General features: G+C 41.1%; 1 protein-coding gene across 1 annotated transcript in view; it reads right to left on the reverse strand.

Moving 5' to 3' along the window:
* The window catches only part of LONP2 (lon peptidase 2, peroxisomal), a 100037-nt gene that overhangs the window by 65557 nt on the left and 16039 nt on the right, over nt 1–18441 (reverse strand). The window contains exons 5-7 of the mRNA XM_004600685.2: nt 15815–15978; nt 11853–11947; nt 7588–7846 (exon numbers count right to left, since the gene is read on the reverse strand). Coding sequence (XP_004600742.1) covers nt 7588–7846; nt 11853–11947; nt 15815–15978 — 518 coding nt within the window. The remainder of the gene's footprint in view (nt 1–7587; nt 7847–11852; nt 11948–15814; nt 15979–18441) is intronic.

Here is an 18441-nt window from a genome sequence, read left to right on the forward strand (position 1 = left end):
CTGAGTGATAGCAGCGGGCAGGGTGCTTGGCTGGCTCTAGCCACAGCACTCTCTGTAGTCCCCCGAGCCCACCAGGAGAGATCCCAGAACACCCCTGGGTGTGCCCGCCACATCCCCCACAAAAAAAAGAAAAAGAAAAAAGAAAAGGAGATCTTAATAATCCCAAAATGAAAAGTAATCCCAAAATCAAAACGTCTTTACTATAGCATATTTAAGCAAATCACATTAACTCTCACTGCAGTTCAAATCCTAAACCTTTTATATACTCATCTGTATGGCTACAATCCTCTAAAGGATGTAATCGTGTTTAAATCTTACATGAATTCACAAGGGACTCAAGAGAGTGCTACATAGCACAGAGAATAAGATAGACAAAACTTCTACTCTAAAAAGCTTATAGTTTTAATATATGGTATATTTTATCTCTAGGGACCAGGAATGTGGCTCAGGAGCAGAACATTTGCTGTACAGGAGGTGAGATTCTGAGTTTTCTGCTTGGTACTTAGTTGAGGGGTGGGGGAGTGGGGAGGGGGGGAGGGGGTGTCCCTCACATTATGTTTTATCACTACAGTTATATGTTAGAAATGCTGGAGGCCTGGATGATGATGATGATGATGATGATGATGATGATGATGATGATGTTGCTTTTTGGGTCACACCTGGCAATGCACAGGGGTTACTTCTGGCTCATGCACTCAGGAATTACTCCTGGCGGTGCTCGGGGGGACCATACGGGATGCTGGAAATCGAACCTGGGTCAGCCGCCTGCAAGGCAAATGCCCCACCTGCTGTGCTATTGCTTCAGCCCCAGGCCTATATTATTAAATGATTAAAAGAGCACAACAGGAAATAAGGGGTCAACATAGAGGAGAGGATGACCATGACTACATTTACATTAACAGAAAGAAGCCCTGATTGAGGCCTTCACATAAACCTAGGTTTCAGAGAGGCCAAAAAGGGCTATACGGAAATACAGGAAATAAGCAAGAGAGCAAATCATAATACATCTGGCATACTATGGTAAAAATGTATCAAAAGCTGCTCCTCCAGTTACCTTTCCCTTGAGGGCGTTAATAATGAAGCAGCCAATTTGCTATTTTTCACCCAAGGGAGAACATGAACATAGTTCCCCACTATCACAAATAATGCATTTGAGTTCCCCACATTTCATCCAGGGTGCAGTGGGGAAGGCTCGCCACCTCGTCATCTCCCCTGCTACAGGGTTTCTTTAAAGCATCACAGTTTCATATGACATATGGACACTTATCAATTCAGAAAACAAAAGTTCCTTTACCTTCTAATCTTGTTTCAAAACTAAGCTAAGGATTCCTTTCAATTATACAACTTCGTTATCTGAACATACAGTTGGTAAAGTATTTTAAAAGAGTCAACATTAATAACTTGAGATGCAATAGTATAATTTTATAAAACTTTGTGTTAAATTAGTTTTATATTCAACTTCTATGAACTAACTTAAATTCTTTAAAATAACGTTTAAATATGAAAATTTCAGGCATAAACACTAAAAGAGGGAAACAGCAATTTGTGTGGCATATAAAAGTGAACAAAAAAATTTCAATGGAGGATAAACCCAAATGAGACTGACTAAAAAAATGGCATTAATCAGTATGAAGCAAAACCTCACTATGTTTTCCTGGAAGCTACTAAACATATAGGACCCACCACCACAACAAAAGGGTCAATGTTTGATCAGATTTCTAGCATTTTTCTTTTAAAGATTTAAATATTAAATACATTTAAATTAAACTCCAGTTCTTTCATGATTTTTAGCTCTAAGTGGCACACCTTTAGGATGTTTCTAAAATCAATTACCAGGGGCTGGAGCAATAGCACAGTGGGTAGGGCATTTGCTTTGCACGCGGCTGACCCGGGTTCGATTCCCTGCATCCCATATGGTCCCCTGAGCACCAGTGACCCCTGTGCATCGCCGGGTGTGACCCCCCCAAAATAAATAAATAAATAAAATCAATTACCAACTGACTACCACTTTACTTCACATAACAGGTGATTCAAGCAAAAGGCTATAAAGTTCCACAAGTGGAAAAGTAAGTGACAAAAGAATATCAAGAGATATTCTCAAGATATTCTTGAGAAAAGGCAAGGGAGGGAACACAAAGCTGCCGTTTTGTCCTTGGCCATCTGAGAGCAACAGAACAGTTGGCCTACTCAGAGGCCGAGGAAAACAAAATTCTGCATGAACTCTAATTGTGAGCATGTGACCAGAACTTACATGCCAAGACCTGGGTGTTTCCAAAATGCCTCATCTCTCACATGGAACCAATTAGTCCCACAAACTCCACCCCGTCGCTGAGCTAAATGCTCCACTGTTTTTTCTCACCTCTAGTTCATCTTGTATGCGACAAAACCTCAGACCGTGTTCCTATCTCTCACCTCCTTAATAACCACACCCCACTCTCTACCCGATTCCAAAAAAAGATTTTCAGATGAAGAAAATGTTTCTTTAGTGAGTAGCTGGGCAGGAAGTTCCCAACAGCATAAAAGAAGGTTGTTATAATGTTTCGTGAAACATCTATACTGAGTGTAAGGGTGATCGGAGAGTTCTCCACCAATAAAGTGTACAAAAAATCAGGTTTTGTGTGGAGTTCAAGCCCAATTCAATCAGCTTAATCAATAGCTGAATAAACGGAAGTACTCCTATATTAAAAATAAAATAAAAAATTTTTAAAAACCAGGTTTTGCGGTCTGGGGAGAGAGGACAGCAGGTATGGTGCTTGCCTTGCATGCAGTCAACCCAGGTTCAATCCCCAGCATCCCACCTCATCCCCGAGTACCACCAGGAATAATTCCTGAGTAGGGAGCCAGAAGTTATTCATTGTCACTGTCTCTGTCATCCTGTTGCTCATTGATTTGTTCGAGGGGGCACCAGTAACGTCTCTCATTGTGAGACTTATTGTTACTGTTTTTGGCATATCCAATACCCCATGGGAAGCTTGCCAGGCTCTGCCGTGTGGGCGAGATCCTCTTGGTAGCTTGCCGGGCTCTCCGAAGAGGGGCGGAGGAATCACCAAACAAAAACTGTCGTTTCTTTTATTTGTTCTGGGGCCACACCTAATGGTACTTGGGACTTACTTCTGGCATTGTACTCAGGAATACTTCTGGCAGGGCTCAGGGGACCATACGGAGTGCCAGAGATCAAACCCAGATCAGCCACATGCAAGCAAGTACCTTATCTGTTATATTATCTCCAGCCTCCAAAAAAGAAAGTATTAAACCTAATAGATTCAGACATAGTCAAATACCTGTTATTTGACAATGATTACAGCTTCTCTAGATACATTTTTAAAAGCTTATTTTAGATGTATTTAAGGCAAATACATACCCTCTTCCACAAAAGATACATAAAAATCTAAGTTCTTATTTTCTATAAATTCAATTCTCCATAGTCACAAAAGCATTTTTCACTTTGCTTTTTTTTGTGGTTGGGCCACATCTGGCGGTGCTCAGAGCTTACTTCTGGCTCTGTGCTCAGAGATCATTTCTGGTAGGGCTGGGGGGGAATCATAGGAAGTGCCAGCGATCAAACCCAGATTGGTGGCATGCAAGGTAAACACTCTATCCACTGTAGTATTCGCTCCAACATTTTGCACTTTTTAAAAAAGTAAGCAAGGGCTGGAGAGACAGCTCAACATGCTGAGCACATGCCCTGCGTGGAGGGGGCCCAGGTTTAATATCTAGCATCACACGGTGCCCAGGCCCCATCAGGAGCAATCCCCAGCACAACTGGGAGTAGCCCCAAAGCATGCTCAGGTGTGGTCCCAAAATGAAACAGACAAACAACAACAAAAAAGTGAACAACTTTTATCTAAAAATATATCAATTTATATAAATAGAGATCAATTTAACCCCACTAAAGAGTCACCTGCCCCCACGCCTGGCTCTCTTCACCGGTGCCCCTTGGAGGGGGACGGGTTGAGTTTCTCTCCCTGCCCCAAGCAGAGCCCTGGAAGACCTCTGGAACCCAGCCAAAGCCATGCTCAAGGCCACTCTCCACACGCTCGTATGAGCCTCATGCATGAAGGAACCAGCAGAGGAACCCAGGTGTGCGGGACCCAGGGCTGAGATCTCTAAGCCTGCTAGGATGGGGACTGGGCCTCCTCCACCCAGATCCCCCATTTTCCAGTTGCTAGGCAGCCACACCCACAAACTGCCCTCCATTGCTCACCCCACCCCCCACAGCCGTGTAATCCCATCAACAGCCAGGATCCAGAGACTATAAAACAAAGCTCCTGGAGGTGACCTCTTATTGACTAGTTCTCCCTCTCAATGGTACCCGGCAAGCTACCGAGAGTATCCTTCCTGCACAGCAGAGCCTGGCAAGCTCCCTGTGGCGTATTCAATAAGCCAAAAACAGTAACAATGATGGGTCTCATTCCCCTGACCCTGAAAGAGCCTCCAATGTGGCACTGTTGGGAAGGACAAGTAAAAAGAGGCTGCTAAAATCTCAGGGCTAGGACAAATGGAGACGTTACTGGCACCTGCTCGAGCAAATCAATGAACAATGGGATGAAAGTGATGACAGTGATGAATATTAAGTGGTAAGAACTATGGCCTTATTATTTGCCGTCAATAAGCAACAAAAAGATATAGTTCACATTTCTGACACAAATAATAATGCTGAAAACAGTTGTTTTAGGCATAACTTAAAAGTCAGATGAATTTTGTAACAAGTCCTCCTGAGAAATTTTAAAACAATACCTGAAACTAATTCTTCTCGGTAACTGTGTGCCAGACTCTAAAGTGCTTTCTAAGCCTTACTGAATAATTAGTAATGATGTGGAATGAAGTAAGGACATTGTCCTACACGCCATTTACCCATGACATTAATTCCATCTGATAATCATTATACCAGTTCACTCTCTAAATTCAAGTAGTTACATAATAATGGGCTACCTATAACAGTAACAATAAACTAAACTGAGTAAATGAGTCAAGTCACTTGAATTGGGAAAACTTCCCCAAAGCTCTGTAGCTAAACTGATAACATTCAGATTCTAGATTTCTCTAGGATTGGTTGAAGAATAATGATGCCAATTTCTTTATAAAAGCAAACTACAGCCTCTAGTGGTACATGGAAGAATAAGACAGTTCAGGCAACAAAAATACCTTTTTAAACTGCCAGAAAGAATGAACCAAATTAATCCCCTGACCTACTCTGCAGATCTTGTTGCTCATTCATTCAAATCTTGGAAAGATTTTTTTTCTTTTAATATGGAAGAATTACAATAAGCAATTAAAAAGAAACACTTATTACAGAAAAATTTCTGGAATAATTTCCTAGTCCTGTGTAAGGTCGATGATCACATGAATAAAGCAAATGGAAAAATAAGGTATTACAAAAGTAGCACACTTTTTTTCCGTCCACAATCCAAATTTCACACATATCCACCAAACTATAAATATGTATTCAAATCCCCTTTGGCTACTGGTAGCTGCTCACTTGCAGTGGCCTGCATGCTTTGGGAAACTTGTCTGAGTACCTTGCAGATTGCTTAAACAACATTATGGTTTGCTTTTTAACAAGATAATGGATTGCTTTAACAATCTCTATGTCCTTAACATTGCTGTAACAATGTTAAGAGGACAGAGGTTTTGTCACTAGTTTAATGAATTTTATATAGGAAGTAAATAGCTTATTTTAAAAAATGCTTTCAATTCAGATGGCCATTATGTTAGTTTCAGATAGATATACAGCATTCTGAAACTAAGGGAAGTCTTGGGGCCACACCTAGCTGTGCTCAGGGCTTACTCCTGGCTCTGTGCTCAAGGGATCACTCCTGGAAGGGTTGGAGGAATCACATACAATGCTGGTGACTGGAGCCGGGTCTGCTACATCGAGGCAAATGCCCTACCTGCTGCACTATTTCTCGAGCCCACGGTCACATTCTTCTTTTTTTAAGTTTTCCTTTTTGGGTGACACCCAGCGATGCACAGGGATTACTCCTGGCTTTGCACTCAGAAATTACTCCTGGTGGTGCTCGAGGGGTACCATATGGGATGCTGGAAATCGATCCCCAGTCAGCCGCGTGCAAGGCAAACGCCCTACCCGCTGTGCTATCACTCCAGCCCCAGGATCACAATCTTTTATAAGCAGCTTCTGATTTCTACTATTTTGGGAGTTGTTCTGGCTATACCCAGCTATGCTCAGGACCTACTCCCAGCAAAGCTCAGGGAATCGTTCATTTGGGGTACCAGGGATGGAATCCAGGTTGGTGACATTCAAAAGCAAGCACCTGCCCACTGTTCTCTCTTGCCCTAATTTCTACATTTTTGATGCTTTGTATTTTAATTTTTTTCACAGTTCCAGGGATAGAACCAGAACACATGCAAGGCAAGTGCTCTAACACTGAGTTACATTCCCCAAAATATTCTTTAATAGGGGCTAGAGAATTTGTATAGGGGTAAGTCGGCCTTGTGCATAACTGACCCTGGTTCGATTCCCAGCATAGCATATGGTTGCTTGAGTACTGACAGGAGTGATTCCTGGGTCTAAAGCCTGGAGTAAGTCCTGATCACTGCTGGGTATGACCCCCAAATCTAAAATATACATGTATATATTCTTTGTTTTGGGGCCACACCTGGTTGATGCACAGGGACAGAACCACGCCTTACGCATAAGGCATGGTATTATCCCTCTGGTCTGATACATATATATATATGTATATATATATGTGTGTGTGTGTGTGTATGTATGTGCGTGTGTATATATATTCTTGAATACATGCATTACATATATGTTATCTCATAGCTGGCATTACCTATGGGACGCATAAGCCCTGAAGCAAAGGTTCATCATTTCCTAAGGAATCATTCATTCTGAGCACTGGAAACCAGAGAACAAAATTATGTAGATTTGACTCAAATGTTAAATTACTCAGAGACATAGTTGTTACACTTTAATGTACTTTTATGAAAGTGTGTCAAAAAACAATTTCTTAAACCTCACTATCTCAATTTTTTCCCTGTCACTCATCTTGATAATGGAAACCTGCCTCCTTAAAAGGAACTTTAAAATGCAAATAAAATAAATTTATTGTCAAAGATTTCCAATTTCTATTGACTTTGCTATCCCATTTATTTCCCTGAATGAATAATTTAAGGCTCTTCCTGTTCCTGGATCGAGCAGATATCATTGGGCTACACTAGCACACGACAGGGACAAATGGAAACGTTACTGGCGCCCACTCAAGCAAATCGAGGATCAATGGGATGACAAGTGATACAAGTGATCCCATTTATTTGTTTTACTCTAAATTAAGGCTATGAATTACTACTGAGCAAGCAAACTTAATGTAAAGATCTTATATTGCCTACTCATTATTAATTTATAATTTCATTCTAATTAAGTTCAAGGAACACAGAGCAGACTTGCTATCTATCGTCATACACTGTCATTGACGTTCGAGGTGAGCTAGTAAATACTGTAAATACCCCTTCTAATGAGAGTCCCACAAATAGTCCTAAAATACATAGTATATAGCCTTGGCCTTTGGGGACCTCTATTCTACTGAGACAAAAGGAGAACAAGAAATTAAACCAAGAGTCTACCTGTGTCCTCGAATGTCAGACTGATCACACACTCCTCCAAGTGCAATTCTATGGAACTCTCGACCTAGAGTCTTGGCCACTGATCTTCCCACACTTGTTTTACCAACTCCGGGAGGACCAACAAAGCAAAGAATGGGGCCCTTTAGGTTGTTTTTCAGCTGTCTAACTGCCAAGTACTCCAGCACTCTTTTCTTCAATTTTTCCATGGCGTAATGGTCATTGTCCAGAAGTACCCGGGCTGCACGAATGTCCAGTCGGTCTGTAAAATAAAACAACAGGAATGTTTGACTGGTAAAGATGGAAAAAGCCAAAGAATTTTTCAGAAAAACGTGATAAGGACAGGTGTGGGGAGGCTGGAGAGAGAGTATAGGGATTGCATTGGATGCACCTGGCCCAAACCCCTGGCACCACATATGTTCCACAGATTACCACTAGAAATACCCCTGAGCACACAGCCAAGAATAACAGCCCCTGGGCCCTGAGGTGTGGCCCAAACCCTCTGCCATCCTGCCTAAGAAATGAGACTTGGAACCTTCTAAAATGACCTTTCAAAAAGGTCTTAAGATTTAACGTCTTTAGAAACATTAGGCACCAGACAACAACTCAAGAGTTCAGATTCATATCATTTCATTTGAAATAATTTTCTAGATACACATTATTTCTGTAGGAACATAATTTCTTGTATTAGTGCTGGGATTTGTTCTTTTATTTTTTTTGAAGGCATCCTCCCTCCCCCTTGTATAGAATATAAGGTGTTTACCAAAAACTCAGTGACATGAATAAAAAAGTAAATAGCTACCCATCATCTCATACCCTGGATAAAATCACTACCTTCACTGTGCTGTGTATTGTTATTTTAGATTATGTGTACGCACATGCTTACATACTTTTTTATTTGTGAGTTCTGGGGTTCACATTCAGCAATGCTCAGGAGGCGACAGCTGACTCTGTACTCAGGGGTCATCTCCCTACAGTGCTCAGGGACCACACAGGGCTAGGGCTCAAACCTGGCCTCTGCACATGCAAAGCATGTGCTCCAAATCCCACATGACTATTTTCCAAAATGGGATTATGTCTTCAAGTTTTGTAAAACTGTTCTCACTTTCAGACATCTCTTCCAGAATCAAATAAAATGTTTTAGTAAAGTTATCAAGAGAAAAATTAGGACATAAAGAAAATTCCACTGATTAAAGTCTCACCAGAAATTAGGCTTTGTTTCCAGAATCTGGTGTTTATCAGGTTTATGGGCATGGTTTTCTATTTAAAATACTCACAATTTATGCCCCTCTCCCCTCAAGCACTCCTGGATGCAGACCTGGTGGTCCCTGAACACTGCTGGGTGTGACTCTGGGCCTTCTTCCAGAACCACAACTGGCAGAACTCTAATGGGAATGCACCCCCACCACCCCTCTCCCAGAACTGCAAGTTTCACTTAAAAAAAAAAATCATAGATCAAACACAAAGTCATGGAAGTCAAAAGGAACTCATCAGCTGGATGGCAGTCAGGAGAAAATACAGCCATACCACCACACTCAAGAGTAAAAGAGGATGGGAGAAACACATTTACATGTCAACCCTTTAAATCAGTTATCTGTAACTAATATCCATGTTTGTAACTTGAGGATGGGAACAAAAGAGGAAAGATAGGAGGGGAAGATACAGGGAAACACGGGGAGACTTTTCAAAGTGAGGAATATGTTAATTATGGTGATGGTATTACATGTACTCAAATGGACAAAAAGGTACATATTACATAATTTTAAATGTATAAAATAAATATCTTGTGTGTGTATTAGACATTGTATTAAAAGGGAAAGAAGGGGCTGGAGCAATAAGCACAGCGGGTAGGGTGTTTGCCTTGCATGCGGCTGACTCAGGTTCGAATCCCAGCATCCCATATGTTCCCCCGAGCACCGCCAGGAGTAATTCCTGAGTGAAGAGCCAGGAAAAACCCCTGTGCATCGCTGGGTGTGACCCAAAAAGAAAAAAAAAAAAAGAAAAAAAAAGGAAAGAAAAGAAGCCTCAGGAGAGAATGCAGGCTTCTCCAGAGAGAAGGGAAGGGAGACCCAGGATGTAGAAGAAAGGATTACACACTCCAAGCTGGGCTGTGGGCAATTCCACAGTGGAAGCCAATGGACACATTTTATTTATTATGGCACTTTACTGTCAATTATACTGATGAGGAAAATCAACCCCTGCCCATACTTCAAACAGGCTCACGTTCAGCAGGCCAACAGCAGAAAGCAGGACCTGCCACGGGGCAGCTTAGTCTGGACGGCATAATCTAACCCTGGAATGCGTTTAGGATGTCCTTGACATGGTCACAGTCTTACTTTGTAACCGTGGTAAGCTGGGAACATCTGCCAAATGCACTTATGTCCTTGAGGTGGCCCAGACTCTGCTTTGAAAAATAATATGCTTTGAATTTCTGCTCCTATACTTTCCTGCCAACGGGCCGCCAATGCCCCAGCCCCCTCAGATATTCTATAAAATGGAGCTTTTGCCTTTGTTCTGGACCCAGTACTGGCACATGAGCTCACTGGGTCCACTAGCGTAACAAGGCAGTGTTTTCCTACTTCTCAAGGTACGATGCTTGGTTTTTCACTGGTTTTTAGTGGGAATTTCCACAACAATATCACAATAAAGAAGAAAAAATTAATCAGTATTACATCTAAATAATTCCTTCTATATATGAGTTAGTCCTTTTTTTTTTTTTGCTTTTGGGGTCACACCCAGCAATCCTAGGGGTTACTACTGGCTCTGAACTCAGGAATTATTCCTGGAGGTGCTTGGGGGACCATATGGGATGCTGGGGATTGAACCCAGGTCGGCTGTGTGCAAGGCAAACACCCTACCCGCTGTACTATCACTCCAGCTCAATTTAGTCCATTTTTTGGCTTTAAGGTCACACCCCTGGCTCTTTGCTGAGGGATCACTCTTAGCAGTGCTTGGGGAAGGAATGATTCCTGAACTCCAGTTCAATCCCTGGCACCATATATGGTTCCCTGAACACCACTGGGTATAGTCCCCAAAAAAACAAAAGTGTCTAACAACACTCACTTGAAGACAAATGAACACTTCTTATCTTAAAGGAAAACACATAGCAAATACCATAGATATATTGGTACCAAATGCTCTTGATAGTAAAGTTCTGTTTTAAGATAGAAAAATAAAAAGAATTTAAACTCTTTAAATAGTAGCAAGAGGAAAAATTTCCAAATGCTGAAAATGCTATTTTGTCTTCACATATAATTTCTTTCAAAACACAAAAAAAATGTATTTACATATGATTTTGGCACATTTTGCCAACTAATTTAAACTGCTAGTCTTATGTTCCTGACAAACAGTCAGAAACAAATACAGAAATTTGGGGCCAGAGCAATAGTGCAGTGTGTAGGACACGCCTTAAGTGCAGCTGACAAGGTTCGATACCCGGTATACCATATGGTCCCCAAACCCAGTCTTCTAGGAATGATTCCTGACCACAGAGCCAGGAGTAATATGGGAGCACTGCAAGGTATGGCCCAAAACCTAAAAAAAAAAAAAAAAAACCCAAACAAGAAAAATCTTGTATTAAGATTAACTGTAGGATTGAGAAAATGCTGTCAATTTTCACCAATGATGGAAAAATCCCACTTTCTCCAAAATCTGGCAAAAGATACTTTTTGCAGCATTTTCTCTTTGTTGGTTTTTTTTTTTTTAAGGGAGGAGGGGGCTAGGGGACAGCACTAGGAAATAGGTGCATGAACCATTTTGGTGATTCTTGGCCATAGGTTCAATGTGAGGGATTGCAGATGTGATTTCATCAAGAAATGGGGCCACAGAGATAGTGCAGGGGTTAAGGCATGTGTGTGTCCTGTCACTACCAAGTATAGTGTCCCAAGCACCTGGAGGAGTGACACCCAAGTATATCCTGAGCACCAATGGGTATGGTCCGAAACCCAAAACTCCAAACAAACAAACAAACAAACAAAAATCCCCAACACACCAGTGAGATAATAAATTTTAACAGAAATTACATGAGCTTTTTGAGGAATAATTAGACTAGCATTGTCTCAGCCAGAGACCATACAGCCCTCCATGTGTCCCCAGGATATTCCAAGGGTTCAAAAGGTTAAAGTGGCAAGAATAGGGCTGGGGGGCGGGGCACAGCATGAGACTAAGGGGAAGTGGGTGGGAGGATAATGTCCAGAAATGGTTACAAGGAGGTCATGGTTGAGAAATACTGCTGTAATACTATAAAAGGTCTTATTTAGTTGGCTCACCAGTTGTGCTTTTGTTCCATGGAAGTTCCACCATAAGTTCTAAGTAATTTCTTGTTAGAGCATATTCTGGCATTGACTGAGGCATTTTTTTGAGTCTATGGGAAAAGAACCAAGAGCCAACATATTAACAAACATAAAGGTATTCCATAAAATAGAAAAATGTAAGTATATCAACATTAGCTGATCAGATATATTAAGCATATTTGGTTGAAAAAGAAAAAAATCCAGCTCATTTTGTACTATAACACAATTGTAAAACAAGATTACTACAAAAGAGGGACTGAGGTGAAAACACTATTCTATCCTAGAAATAGTCTTATCAGTATCTCAAAGGAAAACCTCAAATTAACATTTTAACACTAGCTTACTTATAACAATAAGATGTAAGCATCTAAACACACATGGCATAGTAATTGTCATTTTTATCAGAGATTAAGTAAGCTCATGAAAGTAGGTTAACAGATCTTCAACTTTAAAAATAAAACTTCTCATGCACGTGATGCCCAAGCACACGTCTTTCACATCTCCCCTCTTGAGATATGTACTTTCCTGTTTTCATACTGTAACACTGGGAATGTGTACCAGCTCTCTCCATTCTGGAGAAGCCTATGTTCTACTGAGCACATATTTTACCCTACTGTACCCTTTACCTTCATAAATTCCAAGTAATTTCTTGTCAGAGCATATTTGGCATTGACTGCAATGAACTTGCTATACTTCAAAAAAAAAAAAGCAACTTCTGTAATATTTGCAATACGTAACAACAGATATTCTATATAAACTAATGCCAATCAATTCTCAACTAGTATTAACTTACAGGGTGAGCCTCAGAAAGATGAGTCTTTAGTGACACTCACATTCCACCATTGCTGCACTGCCCTGTAAGCTCATCTATCAGCCCAGCTTCAGAGACTTGTGATTAAGTCTCAAAAGAGATCAAGTAGCCACAAAAATTTCTTGGATACACCAGCCCCCAAGTGAGAACTCTGGGGAGATCTCGGAAGGGTGACAGGCCAAGTCCCTGCCCTGGGGGAGCCACATTCACACACCATAGCTGCCACCATGCCTAGGGCTCGACTCTACCACCTCACAACTAAGCTCTAGAGACACCAAACTGCTGAAAATTTCAGGTACACTGGGTTTTGTTTGGTTTTGTTTTGGCTGAGAACTTTGACCCCTCTCAGAGTGGGGGTGGGTGACACCCCCACCTCATATGGCCAGAAGCCCTGGCAGCCACACCCACGTTCTACCACCACCACCACCATGTAAGCTGACTGCCCTGTTAAATATTCTGGATTTTCTAGAGCATGAAAGCCTGGCAGTCACTCCCATGAACTGACTCTGGCGCCAAATCAGCTCATTAACCGGCAGTGATCCAGAGGGCAGTGATCCAGAGGTTCATAAATAAGTCTTGAAAGAAATCAACAAGTTGCAGAGATGCTTCCGGACCCCACACCAGGCTGAGTCATCTCAGGCACCCAAAACCACCATCCAGTTAAAACTTTAACTCCAGCTATATTTCCCCATTCAGATCCGGACCCCGCCCACTGACCCCCCCGGAACACTCTCCCTCCGGCTTCCGGACAACGGGGGCTCCCCTGGAACCCCCCAACCCCGTTCACTGCGCGGACACGCCTCTCCGCTCCTCCATAAGGAGGCAACTCTTAATCAGGTACTCAGACCATCTGGACACCACCTACCCCACCCAGTGTTACAATAAATTACTGGGGGCATGGCCTGTATCTCAGGGGGCATGGCCTCAAAAGGGGCATGGCCTTCTGCAGGAGAGCGCAGTTATAATTTTTGTTACATTATACTCTGTATATCCTATTTCTTTGAAAAAGACCCTGGCCATCTCAATCACTCTATGCCAAATATTCCTTTAGCTTATTGTAACTTCACAAAAACTGCCAGTGAACAACAGAAGCTACACAAAGTCCTCGCAAAAGAGAGCATAGCCTTAAGTCATCACTAGTGGCCCCACATAAGACAGGAGAGCCTGAGAGTAAGGAAGTGTTCTAGAGTAGGAACAAGGCTACCAGCATCAACTTAGCACAAACAGAATCCTCTCACCCCATTCAAAAGTTTTGAATTCCTGGAGTGTGCGTGTGACCACATTCACAGCCACATGCCATCTTCAACTCCACATCACTGAAAAACGAGGAGTAGCACACCACACTGGATGGAATTTAAAGTAGAAGGCAACTAATCTTGATTAACAAAATATAAACACACAAGGCTTAACCTGTAATATGTTAGTAATCTCTTATACAAGGACTTAATGGCTCCAGGGTGAGATACAAAAATCTTTCCACTCTTTCTTCTAAAGAAACATTTTTTGATAATTTTTAGCAAATTATTTATAACAGCAACATAAAATAAATTATTATAGGGGAAGGCTTGAGGGGCAGTTGGGAAAATTAGAAATTATTGTGGTGGGAAGGTGCAGTGGTGGTGGGATTGGTGTTTAAATATTGAATGTAACAAATCATTATGAACAACTTTATGCAAAACAAATGAATAAATAAAATTCACGAATGAAAGAAAATGTAATACAGTTTTAATAGTACAATTATTTAAAGGAAAAACTGGTTTGCTCTTTCACTATAAGATAGCATAGAAAATGTAACCAGCTTATATATACTATTCTGTCATCAATCTTTCCCTGCACTGGTACAAAGAGAAACATTCCCTGCCCCCTGGAGTTTAAAATTCAAAGAAGAAATCAATGACATGTGAAGAACACAATAATGGAACAAACAGTATGTTTAAACAAAGCATGGCCCATTCTTTAAGACAATGAAAAGGCAGGTTACAACAGTGATTGTATGACAGCTTACTGAAGCCAACATTTGAAAAAAGATCAGCAAAATTAGTATTAACTCAGGATTAAGAATATTTTAAGCAGGCTGGAGGGGAGGGGGGAACAGGAGGGAACCTAGGGACACTGGTGCTAGGAAATGTACAGATAGAGGGATGAATGTTGAAAGACTATATGACTGAAACCTAACCAGGAACAGCTTTGTAAGGGTCTGTTCCACAATGATTCAATTAAAAACTAAAATTAAAATAAAGATATTCACAAATAACCCCCAAAACATGACATCATTGTGCCATATGATGTACCTTAACCCCTCCCTTGGTTTCAGTTCACATTCAGGATAAAATCTGAAAACACATACAAATGTACACATACATCACTGTATCACTGTCATCCCATTGCTCATCGATTTGTTCGAGCGGGCACCAGTAACGTCTCTCATTGTGAGACTTACTGTTTTTGGCATATCCAATACGCCACGGGTAGCTTGCCAGGCTCTGCAGTGCGGGCGAGATACTCTCGGTAGCTTGCTAGGCTCTCCGAGAGGGGCGGAGGAATCGAACACGGGTCGGCCGTGTGAAAGGCGAACGCCCTTCCGCTGTGCTATCGCTCCAGCCCATATACATACATACATATAATAAAATATACATATTAACAATGTAATTCCTTTTCAGATAAAATTATTTATTCCTTTTAACACTGCTGGAGGGAAGTTGATACTGGTGGAGGGATTGGTGTTGAATTATTATATGCCCAAGATACAATTATCAGTAACTTTGTAAATCATGGCTTTTCAATAAAAATTTTTTTAAAATTACTTATTTCTTCTAAAGAATTTATTTAAGAAAGAATGTTCTAAGAGTCAGATTCTGGGTGAGAATGAAAAAGGGAAAAGTATTCCACAGATTAGAATAATAACCTGAGAATTAGAAATGTCATGAAAGACTAAACAATGAAAAGATAAGATGAACAGAGTGATCTGTGACCATACCAAATATGAGAAAGATCAAAGAACATAAAATAAATGACTCAGATTTCAGTTTGTTGCCCCAAGTAGCAGATTTCAGATCCCATGAACAACAATTTTCAACATCAGAAGGTAATATGAAAATACTCATGAATGAATGCTGTCAAAATTCACCTTTTTATCTCTTTAACGCAAACTTTATGGGCCTGCTCTGGCATACTGGATGTTCGTATTTTTTTCTCTAGCATGATAATGTCATCATTATCTTCATCCTCTTCCTCATCTTCTAGAGTAGCTGGGATGTGCGTGATCCTCCTAATAGGGCGTATGGCTATAACCTAAAGCAGAAGAAAGATAAGTTAAATGGCTGAAATAGTTAGAAATGAAGTACTCCTACACTGTGGACTGATGCTGAGTAAGCCTTTTTTTACAGACAGACCTAACATTTTTTGCTTTGTTTTTTTCTTGTTTTGGGACCACACATAGCTGTGCTCAGGAGCTAGTTCTGACTAGCTCAGGCATGAACCCTTGTTGTGCTTGAAGATTATGTGGTGCTAGGAATCAAATCGACCCAGAATCAGTGAAAGCAATCACGTAAAAGGCTCCTGTACTAACTCGGGTCCATATACCCTAAGAAAACCCCCAAAACTCAACCACTGCCAGGATCATGGCACGTCTCCACACGCTCGGATGAGCCTCACCCATGAGTGAATGTCTTCCTTGACATCACATACTTTATACCACTAATATACCAAGAGTATCACATTACGTGTGATGGGGTTTAAAGTAGGAGGCAACCAACCTTAGGGGGAAACATATTTGTACAGATATAGATATAAGCGCACAAGGCTCAACCTTTACTAATATGTCACTAAACTCTTATAGAAGGGCTTAATGGATCCTGGGTGAAATACAACAACCTTCACACACTTTAAGAAACCTTTTTTTGGATCATTTTTAGCAGATTATTCATAACAAGCAATAAGAAATTAATTGTTTTGATTCTGCTTTGGGGGCAGGGCTTGGGGTTCGAGATGAAAACATCCAAAATATGGTGGTGGGAAAGTGTAATGGTGCTGGGATTGGTGTCTGAATTATTTAATGTAACCAAATATTATGAACAACTTTATAAAAATAAAATTAAAAAATAAAGTAAGAATTTGTTTAAGCTATTATCACTGTCACTGTCACTGTCATTCCATTATTCATCGATTTGCTCTAGTGGGCACCAGTAAATCTCCATTGTGAGACTTGTTGTTACTGTTTTTGGCATATCGAATATGCCACAGGTAGCTTGCCAGGCTCTGCCGTGTGGGTGCAATACTCTTGGTAGCTTGCCAGGCTCTCTGAGAGGGGCGGAGAAATAGAACTCAGGTTGGCCACTATTATACTGTCTTTAAATGTACTCAAATATAAACAGATTAAGACAGAAATAAAAATTGGACCAAAGAGATAGTATACCCCAGTTTGATCTCCGGCATCACACAGTCCCCAAGTACCACAAGATGTGACCCTTGAGACCCCTAAGAATCACCGGAGTAGTGTGGGAAATCCCATCCCCTCACCCTCAGGACCTCCGGGTCTCCTGAACACCACTCAGGAAGCAACCCAAACCCTCCCCAAAAAGAATGAAAATTGATCCTATAAAACAAGGATTAAATACTAATTTTTATTCTTATAAATCACTAGCAGAGAAAGTATTTTTCAACGGATAAACCAATAGTGAAATTTTTAAAAGTTGAGCTTTTCATAGCATATTATGTTATCATTGAGACAAATGCACTTTTTAACTCAGTTTTTCCAGCAGCACTGCCTAAAAAAGCATCTACCAACTCTTAGGAAATAGGTAAAGGAGGGGCCATTTTAGGTTAACTCCAAACATTCTCTGGTTCCTAAAAGGTAATTGCCAGGGATTGAACCTGGGGCGACCGAGTGCGAGGGCCCCTGTACTCTACCCATGGTTGTTGGATATCATTGGTTTGTCCTTTCTCCCCTTACCACTAGGAGCTTAGGTTTATCAGTCACACCCATCAAAGTGCTCCCGAGTCACTCCCATTCCTTTGTTTATCTGTAACCAATTCTACCAGTTTATCTGCTCTTCCCTTAATCAAACTCTGTTAATTGGTAAGGTCAGAACTTTCTAGGACACTGAATATTATAACATTGCCTTTCTCTCCTCTTTATGCCTTTTGAATAATTTACTTTAAAGCTATGTCTTTTTTGTATAGATACAAGAAGACAATATTATGTTTTTATAACTTAAGACTTAATTGGCCTCGAATATTATTCCCTTCTGGGCATCTGCTTTCTCCACTTAAGCCTCAGTTGCCCTCAGTTCCTAGCACCCCAAAGTAGGGTCCCCGACGTGGGACGGGAAGGATCCAGGGCAAGCGGTGAGTTATGTGCTACCCTGGCATCGAGATGGGCCTGGCCAAAGTGCCTAATTCTTAACTATAAGTTAAGAGCTTGATCATAGACAAATGCTGTCATGATCCAATAGTAATTATGAGACTGGGACCCTGCCAGGGATAGGAAAGACTGATCTGGCCTGAGCACTGTAGTCTGAGATTGAGATGGCCCCAGGAGAGCAATTCTATAAGCTTTAATGCATCTCTTATTGTGTCCATACAAAATAATTAATATTAATATTATGAATTCTTATATGTTTGCTGGCTGAGGAGAAGAGAAACACATTCATGGGACTCTGCCCTTGGGTGGATCCTCCTGCTGAAAGAGAAGTAAGTCCTAGGAGAAGCATCCCCTGAGGGAAAAGAACCTAACCCTATTGCTGACCACACCTA

Source organism: Sorex araneus, chromosome 8 (assembly GCF_027595985.1).
Source record: "Sorex araneus isolate mSorAra2 chromosome 8, mSorAra2.pri, whole genome shotgun sequence".
NCBI classification, from domain to species: Eukaryota; Metazoa; Chordata; class Mammalia; order Eulipotyphla; family Soricidae; genus Sorex; species Sorex araneus.